Source organism: Oncorhynchus clarkii, chromosome 23 (assembly GCF_045791955.1).
Source record: "Oncorhynchus clarkii lewisi isolate Uvic-CL-2024 chromosome 23, UVic_Ocla_1.0, whole genome shotgun sequence".
In the NCBI taxonomy this organism is placed as follows: Eukaryota; Metazoa; Chordata; class Actinopteri; order Salmoniformes; family Salmonidae; genus Oncorhynchus; species Oncorhynchus clarkii.
In genome coordinates, this window is record NC_092169.1 from 39,029,306 (window position 1) to 39,051,432 (window position 22,127).

The 22,127-nt window shown below is 42.9% G+C and overlaps 1 protein-coding gene and 1 pseudogene across 1 annotated transcript; both read right to left on the reverse strand.

Moving 5' to 3' along the window:
• Positions 1 to 4,346: 4,346 nt before the first annotated feature.
• Positions 4,347 to 17,769, reverse strand: LOC139381288 (transmembrane protein 235-like; annotated as a pseudogene).
• A 1,143-nt stretch (positions 17,770 to 18,912) lies between these two features.
• Positions 18,913 to 21,941, reverse strand: LOC139382015 (baculoviral IAP repeat containing 5a). Its single transcript, XM_071125930.1, has 4 exons — positions 21,752 to 21,941; positions 21,419 to 21,528; positions 20,009 to 20,126; positions 18,913 to 19,134 (listed from the first exon to the last, which is right to left on the reverse strand). Exons 1-4 carry the CDS (start codon positions 21,857 to 21,859, stop codon positions 19,042 to 19,044), a joined length of 429 nt encoding a protein of 142 aa, XP_070982031.1. The 5' UTR covers positions 21,860 to 21,941; the 3' UTR covers positions 18,913 to 19,041.
• Between the last annotated feature and the right edge of the window lie 186 nt (positions 21,942 to 22,127).

A 22,127-nucleotide genomic window follows, 5' to 3' on the forward strand; every position in this document is an offset into this window, starting at 1 on the left:
AAGGAGGAACCACTGTATCTCTGCATTGAAATTGCCATCGCCAGTAACCGAAAGGTTGCTAGATCGAATCCCTGAGCTGACCAGGTAAAAAAAAATCTGTCGTTCTGCCTCTGAATAAGGCAGTTAACCCACTGTTCCTAGGCCGTCATTGTAAATAAGAATTTGTTCTTAACTGACTTGCCTAGTTAAATAAAGTTTAAATTAAAAAATGCAATTGTGTTCGTTGTCGGTAGCTTATGCCTGCCCATATCATAACCCCACCGCCACCAAAGGGGACTCTGTTCACAACGTTGATATGCCCGGTACAGTTGAAACCGGGATTCATCTGTGATGAGCACACTTCTCCACCGTGCCAGTGGCCATCGAAGGTGGGTGTTTACCCACTTAAGTCAGTTACAACCAATGTTCCGTCAAATTCTTTGGGGCACTGAGCACATTTTAGGTCTTCCGAGAGGTAACTTGAACCTTGTGAGAATTTTATGCAACTTCCGGCTGAGGCTGTACTCATACAGATTTAGACAGTAGCTATTGTGGCTATTTTAGAATAGTGTAGGCCTACCAACAAAACCAATGTAGCAAATCCCATAACATTTTCACATGGAAATAGCTTTTGATTTCTATGCTATAGCCTACAGTAGCCAGGCATACATTACATGACACTTTTAATAAAGTTTTTACATGATGACATTAATGAATGATTTATCTACTTGGTCTGTAACACCAGGGGTGTTACTGTAAATTGCATTGTATTGTGTTGTATGATGCAAGAAACCACTTTACAAAATAAAAGTCATTATTATTACCATATAAAAAAATTGACAATATAGGCTACCCCTCTGCCTATTGGCTTATTTGCACATTCAAGCTTGTCTCAAAATACAACACTGCCACTTTTAATTAAGACATAAGCTTTTTACCGGACTGTCTTTTCAAAGCCCATTTGAAATGTAGCCTACACTTCTTTGTGCTCTTGTAGGAAGCAGTAACTCTCCATTGCTGACCTATACTTATCTAAAACTGGGCTAATAACTCGCTAACTAGCAAAGAATATCAACAAATGTGCACAGGCTCGGCACTGATCTGAAAGAGGCATTCACTCGCGGGTGATTGAAAGACAACTAGTAAACTGGGTTGAAAATCGACCAACCTCAGATTTCTCACTTCCTGTTTGGATTTCTTCTCAGGTTTTTGCCTGCCATATGAGTTCTGTTAAACTCACAGACATCATTCAAACAGTTTTAGAAACTTCAGAGTGTTTTCTATCCAATACTAATAATAATGTGCAAATGTTAGCAACTGAGACTGAGGAGCAGGCCATTTACTCTGGGCACCTCTGGGCACCTTTCATCCAAGCTACTCAATACTGCCCCTGCAGCCACGTTTTCAGTTTATTGATATGCCACACTTGTCAGGTAGATGGATTATCTTGGCAAAGGAGAAATGCACAAATTAGTGCCAACATGTTGTGTTTTATTACAAAGTAAAAAGTAGGCTATGCTCTGTTGTTTTGGATATTATTTACCAAAAAGGTGGCAAAAAAACCCTGGACAACTTCCATGTTACCATGGATACCAGAAAGAAAATGGATTTGTTGTGTGTTTTTTTTATTTTGGTACCACACAGCATGTTGAGCAGCAAATCACAGCTCACAGCCAGCAACTGGCAGGCAGGGACACAGTTGGGCTGCTGACAAGGTCACCTTTCTCTCCCACTGGCCCATTGTTGATAAAGGTCAAGCAGCAGTCATTATAAAACCTTGCTGCTCTGACCCCCCCCCCCTCCCCACACACACACACACACACTTCAACCACTGCGATTGCCAGTCCTGTGGAACAACCACTGCTATTGTCAGCCCTGTGGAACAACCACTGCTATTGCCAGTCCTGTGGAACAACTACTGCTATTGTCGGCCCTGTGAAACAACCACTTCTATTGTCAGTCCTGTGGAACACCCACTGCTATTGTCAGCCCTGTGGAACAACCACTTCTATTGTCAGCCCTGTGGAACAACCACTGCTATTGTCAGCCCTGTGGAACAACCACTGCTATTGTCAGCCCTGTGGAACAACCACTGCTATTGTCAGCCCTGTGGAACAACCACTGCTATTGTCAGTCCTGTGGAACAACCACTGCTATTGTCTGCCCTGTGGAACAACCCCTGCTATTGTCAGTTATGTGGAACAACCACTGCTATTGTCAGTCCTGTGGAACAACCACTGCTGTTGTCAGTCCTGTGGAACAACCACTGCTATTGTCAGTCCTGTGGAACAACCACTGCTATTGTCAGTCCTGTGGAACAACCACTGCTATTGTCATCCCTGTGGAACACTTAAAGCTTGTGTATGTAGGCTGCTGTGTCCTTGCCCAAGTTTCAATCTGATTGCTGTTTGTCAGCTATGCATCTTTTTAAAAGCAATTTTATTTCAGATTCCGCGGAGACCACATTCATGGTAAACGTGGCATGTCTGCTCAATGAGAAATTACCTTTTAAATGTCAAGTGTGCTATAACGCAGATATACACTACCTTTTAAAAGTTTGAGGTCACTTAGAAATGTCCTTGTTTTCCATGAAAACATACATGAAATTAGCTGCAAAATGAATAGGAAATATGTTCAAGACGTTGACAAGGTTATAAATAATGATTTTTAATTGAAATAATAATTGTGTCCTTTGCCTTCGTCAAAGAATTCTCAATTTGCAGCAATTACAGCCTTGCAGACCTTTGGCATTCTAGTTGTCAATTTGTTGAGATAATCTGAAGAGATTTCACCAAATGCTTCCCAAAGCACCTCCCACAAATTGGATTGGCTTGATGGGTACTTCTTACTTCAATAGGGTTGAGATCCGGTGACTGTGCTGGCCACTCATTATAGAGAGAATACCAGCTGACTGCTTCTTCCTAAATAGTTATTGCATAGTTTGGAGCTGGAGATGGTGTCAAGCACTCCTCCAGCGTAATGTCATTTTTTCTGCCTCTCACAAATGTTCTTCTTTGTGATCCGAACTCCTCAAACTTAGATTCATCTGTCCATAACACTTTTTTTTCCAATCTTCCTCTGTCCAGTGTCTGTGTTCTTTTGCCCATCTTAATCTTTTATTTTTATTGGCCAGTCTGGGATATGGCTTTTTCTTTGCAACTCTGCCTAGAAGGCCAACATCCCAGAGTCGCTTCTTCACTGTTAATGTTGAGACTGGTGATTTGCGGGTACTATTTAATGAAGCTGCCAGTTGAGGACTTGTGAGGCGTCTGTTTCTCAAACTAGACACTCTAATGTACTTGTCCTCTTGCTCAGTTGTGCACCGGGGCCTCTCACTCCTCTTTCTATTCTGTTTAGACAGTTTGCACTGTTCTGTGAAGGGAGTAATACACAGCGTTGTACGAGATCTTCAGTTTCGTGGCAAATACAAACAGTGTAATTTTTAAGAAAAAAATAGGTAGTAGGTAAACAATAGATAAGCAAATAAATAATTAACATGGAAATGTGGACAACAAGAATAGACTGATACGTTTCAGAAGAAAGTTGTTTCTGGACATTTTGAGCCTGTAATCGAACCCACAAATGCTGATGCTCCAGATACTCAACTAGTCTAAAGAAGGCCAGTTGTATTGCTTCTTTAAGCAGAACAACAGTTTTCAGCTGTGCTAACATAATTGCAAAATAGTTTTCTAATAATCAATTAGCCTTTTAAAATGATAAACCTGGATTAGCTAACACAACATGCCATTGGAACACAGGAGTGATGGTTGTTGATAATGGGCCTCTGTGCCTATGTAGATATTCCATAAAAAAATGTGCCATTTCCAGCTATAATAGTCATTTAAAACATTAACAATGTCTACACTGTATTTCTGATCAATTTGATGTTATTTTAATGGACAATTGTTTTTCCTTTTCTTTCAAAAACAAGGACATATCTAAGTGACCTCAAACGTTTGAACGGTAGTGTACTGCTGATTGGATTGAATCCAGGCCCTTGTCTTTTTATTTTCTCTTATGCGGGTGGATGTTGTGGTTTCCACAGTAATAACTGACCGTGACAAAGTAACATAAAGGGTCTTTAGTTCTTACCTCTTCAATCATCAGGTGAACACTAACGTCCACTGACATGTCCACTTCATTGCTCTCAGCTACTTTCAATGTGCAGATCAGTGCAGATGAAGGACAGGGAGCCTCTTCAGACTATTGAGATGCACCTTCAGTCTGCTCTGGGCATTTCTACTATGGCTTTAGCTTTGAGGACATCTATTCATATAGCCCTTCACTTGCCAATGTTCTAAAATGCAACCCTGTGACAGCTAACAGCCATTCAGACTGATGTGGTTGAGGCCAGTAATTCTGGTGTTTCATTTCTCATCCTACATTATAGGACCACAATAAGCAATTTCATATTTGAGGGCCTTTGCCAATTGAAATGTAGTAACTTATCAGACCACAAGATGGCATTAAATGACAGCTGTTTTACCCACAGACTATAAACCACATACTGCATTTAGGATGAATAAATATGTAATAAAGAACTTTATTTCTCCAGAGGGAAATTCATTTGTGGTGCCAGAGACGAGCACATAAAAATAATTTGAAAATTGAAGGTACAGTTCTTGTGACACTTCTGTAGGGCCTGGCTCTTGGGTTAGGACAGAGGGCATGCCGTGGCCCGGTGAGATGCTCTGGAGGGCGGGGTGGGCAGCCAGCAGCAGGCCAGTGAGGACCTCCAGGCAGAAGGACAGCCATGCCCAGGGACCAGCTCGAATGAGGTGCTGACCACCTGGGCCAGATGCTCAGCCCCCACCAGACTCTCGGTCTCTGCCAGTGCCTGCTCGGAGTTGCTGATGTACAGGCTGACACCGGAGAGGGTCAGGACACCTGAGGAAACACACACACCATAAATAAACACACACACCAGCTGGGAGTAATTGATGTAGTTGGGGCTCCCTTTGAAGCGTGTCAGCAACACCAGCTGGGAGTAGTTGATGCTCACTTTGAAGCTTTTCAGCAACACCAGCTGGGAGTAAGTTGATGCTCACTTTGAAGCTTTTCAGCAACACCAGCTGGGAGTAAGTTGACTGAGAACACATTCTCATTTACAGCAACAACCTGGGGAATAGTTACAGGGGAAAGAAGATGAATGAGCCAATTGTAAACTGGGGATGATTAGGTGGCCATGATGGTATGAAGGCCAGATTGGGAATTTAGCTAGGACACCAGGGTTAATACCCCTACTGTTACAATAAGTTCCATGGGATCTTTAGTAACCACAGAGTTATTTAACCCGTTGAACATCCCAGCCGAAAGACAGCGCCCTACACAGGGTAATGTCCCCAATCACTACCCTGGGGAATTGGGATATTTTTTTTAGACCAGAAGAAAGGGTGCCTCCTACTGGCCCTCCAACACCACTTCCAGCAGCATCTGGCCTCCCATCCAGGGACTGACCAGGACCAACCCTGCTTCGCTTCAGAAGCAAAGCCAGCAGTGGGATGCAGGGTGGTATGCTGCATGTCAGCAAGCTCTTTGTTAAGTGTTGCAGTGATTTCACTTGCTGTAGTAACATGTGTATAGTGTTGAGTCATTACTTAACTTCTCTAGGGTAGGGGGAAGCATTCGGAATTTTGGATGAAAAGCGTGCCCAAATTAAACTGCCTGCTACTCGGGCCCAGAAGATATGATATGCATATAATTGGTAGATTTGGATAGAAAACACTCTAAAGTTTCCAAGACTGTTAAAATAGTGTCTGTGAGTATAACAGAATCCATTCAGGGAGTAGGATTTTGTTTTGTTTTTGTAGTTTTCTATTCAATGCCATTACAGTATCCATTGACTTAGGAATCAAATTGCAGTTCCTATGCCTTCCACTAGATGTCAACAGTCTTTAGAAATTGTTTCAGGCTTGTATTCTGAAAAATGAGGGAGTAAGGACAGTCTGAATGAGTGGACCCTGCCGTGTCACAGAGCTTCTTCATGCGCGCGACCGAGAGAGTGCCTTTCTTGTTTACCTTTTATATTGATGACGTTATTGTCCGGTTTAAATATTATCGATTATTTAGGCTAAAAACAACCTGATGATTGAATATAAACATTGTTTGACATGTTTCTGTGAACTTTACGGATACAATTTTGATTTTTTGTCTGCCTGTTGTAACTGCGTTTGAGCCTGTGGATTACTGAAGAAAACGCGCAAACAAAACAGAGGTTTTTGGATATAAAGAGAGACTTTATCGAACAAAAGGAACATTTATTGAGTAAATTAATGTCTTCTGAGTGCAACCATATGAAGATCATCAAAGGTAAGTGATTAATTTTATCTCTATTTCTGACTTGTGCAACTCTTCTACTTGGCTGGTTACTGTTTGTAATGATTTGTCTGCTGGGCGATGTTCTCAAATAATCTTAAAGTATGCTTTCGCCGTAAAGCATTTTAAAAATCTGACACCGTGGTTGGATTCACAAGAAGTTAATATTTAAACCTGTCAAATACTTGTATGTTTTCTGAATTTTTATAATGAGTATTTCTGTATTTGAATTTGGCGCTCTGCAATCTCATTGGATGTTGGCCAGGTGGCGTCCCACATACCCTAGTGAGGTTAAAGCCAGAGGCATGTCATTAGTAAAGATTGAAAAAAGTAAGGGGCCTAGACAGCTGCCCTGTAGAATTCCTGATTCTACCCTCTGTGTTCTGTTAGACAGGTAACTCTTTATCCATAATATAGCAGGGGGGTGTAAAGCCATAACACATTTTTTTCCATCAGCAGACTATGATCGATATTGTCAAAAGCAGCACTGAAGTCTAACAAAACAGCTCCCACAATCTTTTTATCATACATTTCTCTAAGCCAATCATCAGTCATTTGTGTAAGTGAAGTGCTTGTTGATAGTCCTTCCCTATAAGCCTACTGAAAGTCTGTTAGGATTTTATCTGGTCAAACACCATTTTTTCCCAAAGGTTTACTAAGGGTTGGTAACAGACTGATTTGTCTGATATTTGAGCCATTAAAGGGGGCTTTAATATTCTTGGGTATCAGCATTACTTTTTTCCCCCTCCATGCCTGAGGGAACACACACACGTTCTATTAGGCTTAGATTGAAGACTTGGCAAATAGGAGTGGCAATATTGTCCACTATTATCTTCAGTAATTTTCCATCCAAGTTGTCAGACCCCGGTGGCCTGTCATTGTTGATAGACAACAATTATTTTTTCACCTCTTCCACAATGCTTGTCATTCATAATTCGATCAGTTATACTTAGATGTGTAGTGTCAGCATTTGTTGCTGGCATGTCATGCCTATGTTTGCTAACCTTGCCAATGAAAACATAATTCAAGTAATTGTCCATATCAGTGGGTTTTGTGATGAATGAGCTATTTATTCAATGAATGATGGAGCTGAGTTTGTCTTTTTACCATTTTACATTTAAAGCTTTTTACTATTGGTATTTTGGTATTTGTATTTTATTAGGATCCCCATTAGCTGTTGCAAAAGCAGCAGCTACTCTTCCTGGAGTCCACACAAAACATACAACATAATACAGAATGACATAATACAGAACATCAATAGAGAAGAACAGCTCAAAGACAAAACTACATAAAAAAATGTAAAGGCACAAACTATCTAGGTCAAATAGGGGAGAGGCGTTGTGCCGCGAGTTGTTGCTTCATCTGTTTTTTGAAACCAGGTTTGCTGTTTATTTGAGCAATATGAGATGGAAGGAAGTTCCATGCAATTATAGCTCTATATAACACTGTGCGTTTTCTTGAATTTGTTCTGGATTTGGGGACTGACACCCCTGGTGTCATGTCTGCTGGGATTGGTGTGTGAATTGACAATGCAAACAATTTGGGATTAACAACACATTAATGTTTCTTATAAAAAGAAGAAGTGATGCAGTCAGTCTCTCCTCAACTCTTAGCCAAGAGAGACTGGCATACATAGTATTTATATCAGCCCTCTGATTACTATCATTCTTTATGTCAATTATCTTTGTTTCATAGTATAGTTTCTTATTTTAATTCTTATGATTTCTCAATTTGCAATACAGTTGCCAATCGGTTGTGAGGCCAGACTTATTTGCCATTCCTTTTTTCTCATCCCTCTCAACCATAAAATTTTTCAATTCCTCATCAATCCAGGGGAATTTAACAGTTTTTACAGTCATTGCATTAATGGGTGTGTATTAGTAACTGGAATAAGCAATTTCATAAATGTGTCAAGTGCAGCATCTGGCTGCTCCTCATTACACACCACAGACCAACAGCATCTGGCTGCTCCTCATTACACACCACATACCAGCAGCATCTGGCTGCTCCTCATTACACACCACAGACCAACAGCATCTGGCTGCTCCTCATTACACACCACAGACCAGCAGCATCTGGCTGCTCCTCATTACACACCACAGACCAGCAGCATCTGGTTGCTCCTCATTACACACCACAGACCAGCAGCGTCTGGTTGCTCCTCATTACACACCACAGACCAGCAGCATCTGGTCTCTCCTCATTACACACCACAGACCAACAGCATCTGGCTGCTCCTCATTACACACCACAGACCAGCAGCATCTGGCTGCTCCTCATTACACACCACAGACCAACAGCATCTGGCTGCTCCTCATTACACACCACAGACCAGCAGCATCTGGCTGCTCCTCATTACACACCACAGACCAACAGCATCTGGCTGCTCCTCATTACACACCACAGACCAGCAGCATCTGGCTGCTCCTCATTACACACCACAGACCAACAGCATCTGGCTGCTCCTCATTACACACCACAGACCAACAGCATCTGGCTGCTCCTCATTACACACCACAGAACAACAAATATTTAAATCAACAACACAGGAATCACCACAACACTTCTTGTATGACCTCCTATACACTATATTAGGCCCAGCCTTTAGAACTTTTCTTGAGTGGGCAGCTTGATGATAGCCAGTCAATATTGAAATCACCCACAAAATATACCTCTGTTGATATCACATACATTATCAAGCATTTCACACGTTATCCAGATACTGACAGTTAGTACTTGGTGGTCTATAGCAGCTTCCCACCAGAATGGACTTTAGGTGAGGCAGATGAACCTGAGGCCATATTACTTCAACAGTATTTAAAGAGATCCTCTCTAATCTGTACAGGAATGTGGTCTTGAATATAAACAGCAACAGTTCCACCATTGCCATTTCTGTATTTTCTGTAGATGTTATAATCAGTACAGGAGCATCATAGCAAAAACTGAGACTGGCCAATATCTTCTACCCACAGACCACCACTAGTCAACTACGCGCTCCTCCCCCCACTACTCCCCCCCGCACCCTCAATGGTCACTACCTTACCTGCTTCTCCCCTTATGGACATTCCCCCCCGCACCCTCAACGGTCACTACCTTACCTGCTTCTCCCCCTATGGACATTCCCCCCTGCAACCTCAACGGTCACTACCTTACCTGCTTCTCCCCCTATGGACATTCCCCCCCGCACCCTCAACGGTCAAACCTTACCTGCTTCTCCCCCTATGGACATTCCCCCCCACACCATCAACGGTCAAACCTTACCTGCTTCTCCCCCTATGGACATTCCCCCCCACACCATCAACGGTCAAACCTTACCTGCTTCTCCCCCTATGGACATTCCCCCCCACACCATCAACGGTCAAACCTTACCTGCTGCTCCCCCTATGGACATTCCCCCCCACACCATCAACGGTCAAACCTTACCTGCTGCTCCCCCTATGGACATTCCCCCCCACACCATCAACGGTCAAACCTTACCTGCTGTTCCCCCTATGGACATTCCCCCCCACACCATCAACGGTCAAACCTTACCTGCTGCTCCCCCTATGGACATTCCCCCCCACACCATCAACGGTCAAACCTTACCTGCTGTTCCCCCTATGGATATTCTCTCTCTTGCTGCCCTCCGTAACAGACCTTTACTCTGCCCCCCACTCCAACAACATTCATCACTGTTGCAGTTCTTAATATGTATATTACTTTATTAAGATTTTGTTTTATTGGACTTGGTCCCCACACCCCCCTCAATGGTCATGCTGCTCCCCCTATGGTCATTACCCCACCCCCTCAATCAATCAATCAATACAATTTATTTATAGAGCCCTTTTACAACAGCAGTTGTCACAAAGTGCTTATACAGAAACTGAGCCTAAAACCCCAAACAGCAAGCAATGCAGATGTAGAGGCATAGTGGATAGGAACAACTCCCTGGAAAGGTAGGAACTTAGGAGAGCAACCAGGCTCTAAGGGGTGGCCAGTCCTCTTCTGGCTATGTCAGGTGAAGATTATAAGAGTACACAGATCTTAAGGCCAGATTGTTCTTCAGGATATCCATAGAAGACCAGCAGGGTCAACTAATAATCACAGTGGTTGTGGAGTCAAATCAAATGTATTTATATAGCCTTTTGTACATCAGCTGATATCTCAAAGTGCTGTACAGAAACCCAGCCTAAAACCCCAAACAGCAAGCAATGCAGGTGTTGAAGCACGTTGGCTAGGAAAAACTCCCTAGAAAGGCCAAAAACCTAGAGAGGAACCAGGCTATGAGGGGTGGCCAGTCCTCTTCTGGCTGTGCCGGGTGGAGATTATAACAGAACATGGCCAAGATGTTCAAATGTTAATAAATGACAAGCATGGTCAAATAATAGGTCTGGGACAGGTAGCACATCCGGTGAACAGGTCAGGATTCCATAGCCGCAGGCAGAACAGTTGAAACTGGAGCAGCAGCACAGCCAGGTGGACTGGGGACAACAAGGAGTCATCATGCCAAGTAGTCCTGAGGCATGGTCCTACGGTAGAGGGCGATTTTGATTAGGCTTTTCATAGCTGAGCATTCAGAGGTCGAGACAGCATGCGTGGGGGAGGGTCCAGTGAACAGGTCAAGATTCCACGGCCGCAGGCAGAACAGCAGAAACTGGGTCAGCAGCACGACCAGGTGGACTAGGGACCACGAGGGGTCATCAGGCCAGGTAGTCCTGAGGCATGGTCAACAGTCTTTACTCTACCTACACCCCAAAGGACAGTACTTTATTAATTACTGCTAAAGTTTTGTTTATTATTTCACTAGTCCTGCATGTTGGAGCTCGAAGCCTAAGGTTTCACTGTACCCTGCAATCACAACTGCAACGCTGTACATATGACTATTAAACACTGAATCTGACACACACTAACAGTAAGGCATTGCTAATATACCAAATGTGCACACAAGGAGTTGGAGAGGGAGATGAAACATTCTGGTTCACATAAGCACAAAGTATGTACAGGCTCTTATGCCGTACACCTGGCTTGGAGAGCACTTTACAGGATCCCCTCAATGAAGGAGAAAGATGCCACAGCCACTTAGACAGCATCTTACACATAAAAGCTTAGGCTCAAAAAATACAGCCAGGGAAAGAGGAGCCTTTTGATGTTGCATTGTGTTTAATCTTTAATGGACTCTGGGCAGACTATTAATACAACAGCAAAACTATAAAACCCACATATCAGAATGAGAGAATGGGAGAAACAAGACGTAGACTGACGCAGGCACCATCGGATGACATCAAAGTTTAAGAGCTCTCAGAGTCCCATTATGTTGCCATGGACAAACTGGTCTTTGGTTCCGGCTGAGAGGACTAGGCAAAGTCAATAAACTAGAACATTTTTGTATCCGGCTCCCTGCACCAAGCAGCCCAAATCACCACATATTGCTGGCAGGGGGGCTAGGTGGGGGTTGTTTTTTTTTATCCCTATATCACCCAAGGGTGTCACGAGCAGAGAGACAGAAGGAGTGGAAGGGGTGTGCGCGTGTAATTACACAAATGGTTTATTCACACAGGACTGAAATATTAAAGTGATCAGAATTACTACCCAAGAGGAGAAATACCCAGACAGCACCACAGGGAATACAATCAACTGCTTATCAGCCTGTCCAATGATTGGTGGAGATGATTTTGGGCTGAGATGTTAGAGACAACGATGTTCGTTAGCAGAAATGAACAGGACATTCAAATAAACAAGTACTGGATATTCCCTGTTGACAATGAAACGACAGAGACTCATCTCATAGGAGTTCTTGATTACTGATGAGGTGGTCGCTCAGGCGTTTATACCTACCGAAGCATCACCCAGGTGGGTGCTACACTTTTAGTGGTGGATGTTCCAGTCTACCTAGCTGTGCACTTCAGAGACAGCCTGACGAAGAGCTCCGGGCAGGCCTGTCTGACTGATGCTTCTCCCTACCTGGCTGGACCATCAACGCCACCTCCACTCAAGCTCCTCCTGTCCTGAACTACATCATCATCTAGCTGTGGAAGTCTATCTCATCAAATGCCAACTCCCTGAATTTATTTTTGTTTGTTTTTTAAAGCGATTGAGATTCTGTAGCGCAATTTAAAATAAACCTATTATTACCACACTGCTGTAAAAGTACTTTGGCTCAGTCTGGCCCTGAGCCCCTCTCGGAGCCCCTCTCTGACTCTTCCTGAGGGGATTGAAAAGACCTTTGTGTCATGTGGCACTTGCCCTCTTAGCCCTAATTTGATGTGATTTATTTAACCAGGCAAGTCAGTTAATAACAAACTCTTATTTACAATGATGGCCTACCAAAAGGCAGAAGGCTGTGTGGACTGAGATTGGGATTAAAAATTAAAAATAAATATAGGACAAAACACACATCACAACAAGAGAGACACTACATAAAGAGAGACCTAAGAATACAAACATAGCAAGGCAGCAACACATGACAACACAGCCTGGTAGCAACACAAAACATGGTACAAACATTATTGGGCACAGACAACAGCACAAAGGGCAAGAAGGTAGAGACGACAATACATCACACAAAGCAGCCCCAACTGTCAGTAAGAGTGTCCACGATTGAGTATTTGAATGAAGAGATTGAGATAAAACTGTCCAGTTTGAGTGTTTGCTGCAGCTCGTTCCAGTCGCTAGCTGCTGCAGTGAACTGAGAAGAGGAGCGACCCAGGGATGTGTGTGCTTTTGGGACTTAAGCTCTAAGCTCACACTAAGGGTTGTGTTTATTTCTGGTTTTTATTAAGCCCAAGGAATTTGTTAAATTGAGCATTTGGCAGATGATACAACACCCTCACACATACACAAAGAGACAAGTTTTCCAGTAAATTGAAATGTACAAGAAAACATGCTTGATTGAGGAATTAAAGACCAAATCAAAGATGAGAATGACAGGGAGAAAGACAGAAGAGCGATAAAGAGAGCAAGAAGACAGAAGAGCGATATAAAGAAAGAAGACAGAAGAGCGATATAAAGAGAGAAGACAAAGAGCGATAAAGAGAGAAGACAGAAGAGCGATATAAAGAGAGAAGACAGAAGAGAGATATAAAGAGAGAAGACAGAAGAGCGATATAAAGAGAGCAATAAGACAGCAAGGAGACAGAAGAGCGATATAACAAATAATTTGTTATTTTTATTGAACTAGGCAAGTCAGTTAAGAACAAATTCTTATTTACAATGACGGCCTACCCCTGCCAAACCCTTCCCTAACCTGGACGACGCTGGGCCAATTGTGCACAGCCCAATGTGACTGCCGAAAACAGCCGGTTGTGATACCGCCTGGGATCGAACATGGGTCTGTAGTGACGTCTCTAGCACTGCGATGCAGTGCCTTAGACCAATGCGCCACTCGGTCCCTAAAACAGAAGAGCGATATGAAGCGAGTGAGACAGGAGACAGAACAGTGGTACGAAGCGAGCGAGAGAGAAGACAGAAGAGCGATATGAAGCGAGCGAGAGAGAAGACAGAAGAGCGATATGAAGCGAGCGAGAGAGAAGACAGAAGAGCGATATGAAGCAAGCGAGAGAGAAGACAGAAGAGCGATATGAAGCGAGCGAGAGAGAAGACAGAAAAGCGATATAAAGCGAGAGAGAGAAAGACAGAAAACCGATTTAAAGCATGCGAGAAGACAGAAGAGCGATATGAAGCGAGCGAGAGAGAAGACAGAAGAGTGAAATAAAGCATGCGAGAGAGAAGACAGAAAAGCGATATAAAGTGGGCGAGAGAAGACAGAAGAGCGATATGAAGCGAGAGAAGACAGAAAAGCGATATAAAGCATGCGAGAAGACAGAAGAGCAATATGAAGCGAGCGAGAGAGAAGACAGAAGAGTGATATAAAACGAGCGAGAGAAGACAGAAGAGCGATATGAAGCGAGCGAGAAGACAGAAGAGTGATATAAAGCATGCGAGAGAGAAGACAGAAAAGCGATATAAAGCGAGAGAGAGAGAGAAGACAGAAGAGCGATATAAAGTGAGAGAGAGAAGACAGAAGAGCGATATGAGGCGAGCGAGAGAGAAGACAGAAAAGCGATATGAAGCGAGCGAGAGAGAAGACAGAAAAGCGATATGAAGCGAGCGAGAGAGAAGACAGAAAAGCGATATAAAGCGAGAGAGAGAAGACAGAAGAGTGATATAAAGCATGCGAGAGAGAAGACAGAAAAGCAATATGAAGCGAGAGAAGACAGAAAAGCGATATAAAGCGTGCGAGAAGACAGAAGAGCAATATGAAGCAAGCGAGAGAGGACAGAAGAGTGATATAAAGCATGCAAGAGAGAAGACAGAAAAGTGATATAAAGCGGGCGAGAGAAAGACAGAAGAGCGATATGAAGCGAGAGAAGACAGAAAAGCTATATAAAGCGTGCGAGAAGACATAAGAGCAATATGAAGCGAGCGAGAGAGAAGACAGAAGAGCAATATGAAGCGAGCGAGAGAGAAGACAGAAGAGCAATATGAAGCGAGCGAGAAGACAGAAAAGCGATATAAAGCGAGAGAGAGAAGACAGAAGAGTGATATAAAGCATGCAAGAGAGAAGACAGAAAAGCGATACAAAGCGGGCGAGAGAAAGACAGAAGAGCGATATGAAGCGAGCGAAAGAGAAGACTGAAAAGTGATATGAAGCGAGCGAGAGAGAAGACAGAAAAGCGATATAAAGCGAGAGAGAGAGAAGACAGAAAAGCTATATAAAGCGTGCGAGAAGATAGAAGAGCGAAATTAAGCGAGAGAAGGATGAGAGAAGGCACCACACAATAGTGTAACACGGAGAGTGACCACAGCTGAGAAAGAAAGACACACGGCACAAAGACAAACCAAATACACAGAGATAGAAAGTCAAATCAAATTCCAGCCTTGATCCCATTTCCCACTTTGCCATGTGCTGTTGATTAGGGCTAAAGGCATGAAGATTTCGTTAACTCTGTTCTCTTGCATCACAAGGCTTTCTTTGTCAGGGTTATTCCAGGCCTGACTGGGAGGGTCACAGGGTGAGAAGGGCAGCAGTAGGGAGGGACACGTTATAGAGTTAGAATTAGTAGAATCTAGAATGTCCGGTCCACTAATTCTAAGGCGACGCACATTGGTCAGGAGCTGAGCATTAGACGGGCTGTAGCTGTAGATTCTATTTGAAATGGGGATATTGTTTAGTCATTTATTCATAAAATTCCTAACACACAGTGCCATCCATTTTGTCACCAAAGCCCCATTTACCTCACACCACTGCGACCTGTATGCTCTCGTTGACTGGTCCTCGCTGCATATTCGTCGCCAACCCACTGGCTCCAGGTCATCTAAAACTCTGCCTTATCTCAGCTCACCATAGCAACACCTACCCGTAGCATGCGCTCCAGCAGGAATATTTCACTGGTCAGTCCCAAAGCCAATACCTCCTTTGGCCGCCTTTCCTTCCAGTTATTTGTTGCCAATGACTGGAACGAATTGCAAAAATCACTAACGTTGGACACTTATCTCTCTCTCACTAACTTTAAGCATCAGCTATCAGAGCAGCTTACCAATCGCTGCAGCTGTACACAGCCCATCTAAGTAGCCCATCCAACCAACTACCTCATCCCCATATTTATGTTTGTTTTTCTGCACACCAGCATTTTTTTTCTCTGCACACCACTTTTGCACACCAGTATTTCTACTTGCACTTCCTCATCTGCACATCTATCACTCCAGTGTTAATTGCTAAACTGTAATTACTTCGCCACTATGGCCAATTTATTGCCTTACCTCATTTGCACACACTGTACACAGATTTTTATATTGTGTTATTGACTGTACATGTGTTTATCCCATGTGTAGCTATGTTGTTGTTGTTTATGTCTCACTGTCACACTTGGCCAGGTCGCAGTTGTAAATGAGAACTTGTTCTCAACTGGCCTACCTGGTTAAATAAAGGTGAAATAAAATAAAATCTCATCTCTCCAACTCTCTCTGTCTATATACCCTCATCTCTCAATTCTCTCCCTCTTGCTCCCTCTCTCACCAGGGTTACTGAAGTTGGCCTACAAGGGGAGACTGGAGTTGGGCTATTGGAGGAAGTGGGGGACAGGAGTTGGGCTACCGCAGGTACTGGAGTGGGGCTACCGGGGGTAGTGAGGGACTGGAGTTGGGTACTGGAGGGGGGCTACCAGGGGGTAGTGGGGTACTGGGGGGGGGGGGGGGGGCTCCCGGGGGTAGTGGGGGACTAGAGTGGGGTACTGGAGGGGGGCTACCGGGGGTAGTAGGGGACTGGAGTGGGGTACTGGAGGGGGGCTACCGGGGGTAGTGGGGGACTGGAGTTGGGCTGTTGGGAGTAGTGGAGGACTGGAGTTGGTTAACGCTGCTTTAAAAGGCTATATGGATGGTAGTATGCTGCATAGGAGTGAATTTTGGACTTGGGCCTGTAGGTGTTAGGTAGCCTTCCCCTTATCCCATATCTACTTGTGTGCCATAATGTCAACTTCTTGTAATGCCAAACATGACAATGAGTAACAAGGAGTTGGCATGGCAGAAGCAGAACTAAGACTTGGTGTTTGGGCCCTAAGACCGAGAGATAATGATGATGATGGAGGCCACACTTACTGCAGAAGAAGAGATAGGAGACGGTGCTAGTGAGGAGGGCAGGGCCCAAGGGCAGGGAACTGATCAAGCCACAGAATCCCCCAAACAGTAGAAGGACCAGGCTAAGAGGGAGCAAGACCACACTCACACTGTGTATGTCTGGTGAAACAGACACACAACATTCCAACTATAGGAGCATACTTGACACACAGATAGAGGATTCATCAATAACATAATCTATTCAAAATGTCCCAAAATAACAATAGCTGTTAGTGTTTTATTTTACAATGGTTAAGGTGATAATGGACAGGTAAACTCACTCAACATGTGCATCGCAGGTTCAGAGTAGCTGGAGGAGTTAAATGTGAAAGAACACCTTTTGACCTGGAAAGATGGATATTCATTATTCCGTTTTCATTGTGACCATAAAACTGTCTTGCTACAGTAAAGATGTCAGATAACAAATAGGCCTAGCCTACCTTATACTATAAAGTCATCCATCTAAGCAAGGCATTGGTTTCAAATGACAAAATACACACGCATCGGTATACACATACCTTCGTAAATTAACAATAGTCTGAAATTGTAATCCAAAACCTCTGTATTGGTCTGGTTGGTTGTGTTCACCTTAATAATGTACCAGTAGTCGCTCCCAATCGTTGCCGTCTGGAACGCAAAACGGAGCATACCGAAGATGCCCGCAGTGATCACAGCTTCATCTCGCCTGATTAATGTAAGGTATTTGCTCCGAGATAAAAACACGTGCGCCGCTATTCAACTCCCCACGGATATAGGGACAGGTAACGCCCTATTTCTACACTATTTATGTTGTTGACTAGAGGGGTGAATGCCAGTAAAAGACTAAAGTAATTCAGATTATAGTGAAGTTAGTAGTAAAATATCACAACTAATCGAAATCTCCATTCCCATATCTCCAGGATGACGCTCTTTCACGGTGTATCTTGTTCACCGCTCAAGAGCTTTAACAACGTTACGAGGATGAGGCGTGAAGCAGAATTGACCACTACGGTTGAGGAATAACATTTCCAAGCAGCGGCAGAGTACATAGCAGGTGGGTCCTCTTATTTTATGGGTTCCAGGCGCTCAAGTGTCTCTCCCTTTTGTGGGATTCTGTGTTTTACATTATAGCCATTACCATATATATGATTTAATATTATCTGATGTTGGTTGTGTGAGGTATCTGCATTTGTGCACTGGAGCATCATTATGAGATTAAACAACTGCTTGCTACTTGCCTGTTTGTGTGTGTGACAAGAACTGAGTAACATGGTGTGACCTGCATGTTGCAAAACTGTAGATAACAGCCCAGCAGATGCTTTGTCCTTGTGTTTGTATATAACAATATTGAGCACATGGTGTGACTTGCTGTATCTTACAAAGTTGTGATAGGGAGGGGTGGTCATCACGAGGTTTAACTGAGATGGAAAAATACAGAACACCACAATAGCAGGAACTGAGCAACTGTTATAACTAGGCTGCGATACCAGAACAGTAAGAATCTATACATCGACGGAGGGAGGACACCAAGAAGCGCCAAGAGGCGGGGACCCGCCTGAGCGCCTGCAATAGGCTGAGCAAGTTTAAACCACGCCCAGCCTCTGTGATAGACCAACAGACAGGTTGGAACTGTCCATCACAGTATAAGAATACTGTTTACATACAGTCAGTTCTCTGTTCTGCCCTGCGTGGTATTACAGTGAACCCGTATATACGAAAGTTGCATTTGCCATTTATTACTTAGCTAATAAAAACATAGTATACAATCGGTGACTCATTGTTATATTTATCCTGATACCAGATTCGAATTTACACAACTCTAACACTTTACACATGGCCATTATGGACAACTGGTGTCAAACAAATATTTCAGCGACCTGCGATGTGTAGGGTGTTTGCCTTTCATGCCAGCAACCCGGGCTAGCTTCCCTACCCCACCATTCACTATAATATGCTAGCAGGTTTACCAGTAGATTCTCACATACCCAGTTTATGTTCAATCAAATGAACACAATACATGACAAATAGATCACAAGAGTCAAATTGGGAAATAAAATATTTATTGGTAAAAACACCTAGCTAATGCGGACAGACAGAATATGTACATTAGGCTACTGCACTACCAGTGATTACTCCAGAGCAGAACATTTATAAAGTACTCAAACAGGTCCCTCCACATCACTCTTCATCCATGGCAGTCTTGATGATCTCACCTCTTCTGCTTTTTGCCGCCTCCTCAAACTTAGTGATGGCCTCATTGCAATACTTTTTCTGTGATAGGAAAATAGAAGCCATTTCAATCTGGTATATTCATAATTTTCCACACACACATATCTTAGAGATACAGTATGCCTATATTTTCCACTTAGAGAGGCCTATATTTTCCACTTAGAGGACACATTTGATCACCTGATGGATTGTCAGCACTAGTAGAGACCTGGGATGGAATGTTTGATCTGCAGCAAAACCAGGCTTAATGTACTCCTATTAGTTTTAATACATAACACTGCATCAAAAGGTTGGTCGGTCCTCATTAAAGTCCTGGAGATCACTTCATTACTCCCCTTTTGTTTACAAAGCTTTACTATACAAGCTTCTGACGTACCTAACTTTGTTGTTAAAGTATAAAAAAGTGATACCAAACCCGTTCACAGGTTTGGTTAACTCTTGAAATTCCTCAGGTCTCCACAAAACTAGGTAAATCCACTTTTAGTTTAATGCTCCACCTTTTTGGAATCAATTACAAAATTCACTACATTTGGTTTCCCTGGTACCACTAGGGCAGTTTAAAACCAAGATGAGAAATGAGTTCACAGGTGTGCAATTGTTTTGATTGACTTTAATAAATATTTATGATGTCTGTGATGTTCTAATGTAATGCATTTCTTATTGTATCTTGTAGTTTTATCTTTTATTTTAGGTCCTCTGGGCACCATTAAAAAAGAAACCCTGGTCTCAATTGGATATTTGATTAAATAAAAGTTTATAAAATATGTAATTTTGATATTCTTGTTCTACCCATATACAGTAAATCACACAATAGGAGGAGCACTAAACCTACTTAGTTATCAATATTGGCAATAGGTATAATTGTTACGGGGATTTCCAAAGACCTAGCTCAACAGAATGTGGAATGTCAACTTACAATGTGGAATTTCTGCATCTCTTTCTGGAGTTTGAGGAACTCTTCCACAGTCAGGTCATTTACACTCTTCTTCAGGGAGATGAAGTTGCAGCTGGGTGAATGAGACTTATGCTCCTTCCTGAAACAAGAGTCATGCCATGATGAGGAGAAAACACTAGCAAGGGATCAATAGAAACAACAATACTAAATTGTATCCTATTTCTAGTGTAGCAATTGAGGAGGAACAGCCAGATCTGAGCTGATCTCGGCTCCCAGTCTTCACTCACTGGGCAGAGGCTAGACATTCACTACCCATAGCCTGATTCATTATCTGGTGATAGCTAGGCGGTAGTGTGTCCAGATTTCTAGCACCTGAAACATGCAAAGATGTAAATACATACATGCATAAGGTGATATTTTGTCTAAAATAAAGAAATTACTAGACAACCAGTAGAGTTCAAATTTTATTTTTAATCAACATTGTCTCGCCGAGGTCCTAAAAAAGGACCCTTTTCAAATGATTGTATTGCTATATATCAGATGGTATGTTAGTGTTACTGAGTGATCACTGGCTGATGAATCAGGCTTTAACAAGCAACCTTGTAGTTACACAAAGACCTCTTCAGAGTATGTAGCTAGCTATCCCAAGAATGTATGCTTAATGAGCATAGTCTGGCCTGCCATTACTCCTTAAGGTCAGGGTTCAAAGACCTTGTGTTATTTTCAGAGGTAAACTGGCTCTGGCAGACATTTTTAGCAGTTCATGTGCAATGCAACGTGTTGAATTTATTTAACATGGATGCTTATTATGGTAACAGAAAAATAATGCAGTGTTTAATGACAACTGTTTTTAAGAACCGGTATTGCTGAAAGACCAATAAACTAAACTGCAATACGGTTCTAGAAACATACAACCCTTCACTTTCATATGAAAATAATTTAAAATGTAAAATATACACTTTCTGTTTTAACTGTCCTTATCACAGTTGTAGCCATAGATAATGATAGAGGCCTCTAGTGACCAAAAGGTCGTTTTAACATGGGCAGCGTCATTTGGGGTCTTGCACCATTTTAATGTAGTCCTTCCGTTCCACACAAGTGTTCGGTGCACGCTAGATGGCTCATTAGTAAAGGCGGTGACCTCTTTCTTCCGCCTGGGGTCTGAAAGCGCTGCGATGGACATATGGCCCTGTGGAAACGCTAACCCTAAAAAGGTGCATAGTAATTTAACCGTTTATTTTCGGAAAATAACCGCTCGCTGATATGAACGATAACTACGTTCCTTATGTTTTTTCAGACCGAAAAGTAAGCGTCTATGCATGTTGTAGTAACTAGCTTAAACACTTACCATGCGAGCCTACTAAATAGCAATAAAATACATAATTAACCAATATAGGCTTCTTTAGCCATGATCATTGTCTTACAACTCACTCTGGGTCATCATCTGGCTCCCAGCCCTCCAGTTCTTTGAGACAGAAGAAGCACTTGGCTATGTCCGGGCTGTTCTCTGTTGGTGTGTGGATGAATCCAGCTTTGGCCATCTGGAATGCACAGCAACAAACTAACTTAATCGTGGTAACGTTTTCGCTAGTAGATTAGACCAGAGTGAAACAATTGCATACGCATAATTGTGTAACCTAACTGGGAAAAGTGAATCACCAAATAATGGACAACTTTGTGTAGTTAGCTAGCTACTACGTGCATTTCTGAAAGTCATGGCCGAGCTAGCAAACGTTAGCCAGTTTGTGTCGTTAACTAACTTACGTTCTCTGGAGTGCACGCGCAGCCCTCTTCGAACGGCCACCCCACGTAGGTATTCAATCTGGTTTCATAAAAGTACATTTTCGTATGGTCTTCACTAAAGGGATCCATAACGCGTTCAACTAATAGTTTAAAATAGCTAGCGAAAAAACTAACAATAGCAACACCCGAAGCAAACGAAAATGTTTTTGAAATTTCGGCGGACGTTTGCCTGCGATGTTTTGATTGGTGGGTGGCTAGTAGCGTCATGACATTATACGTCGGTCTTGGTGCTTGGGTAATGTAGTTTTGGACGTTGATTTGTCAGAAACGTTCGCTTTTTTTTTGCATCTGTCAATAACTGGCTGATGCATTTCAAGCAAGCTACAGCGCCGAAACT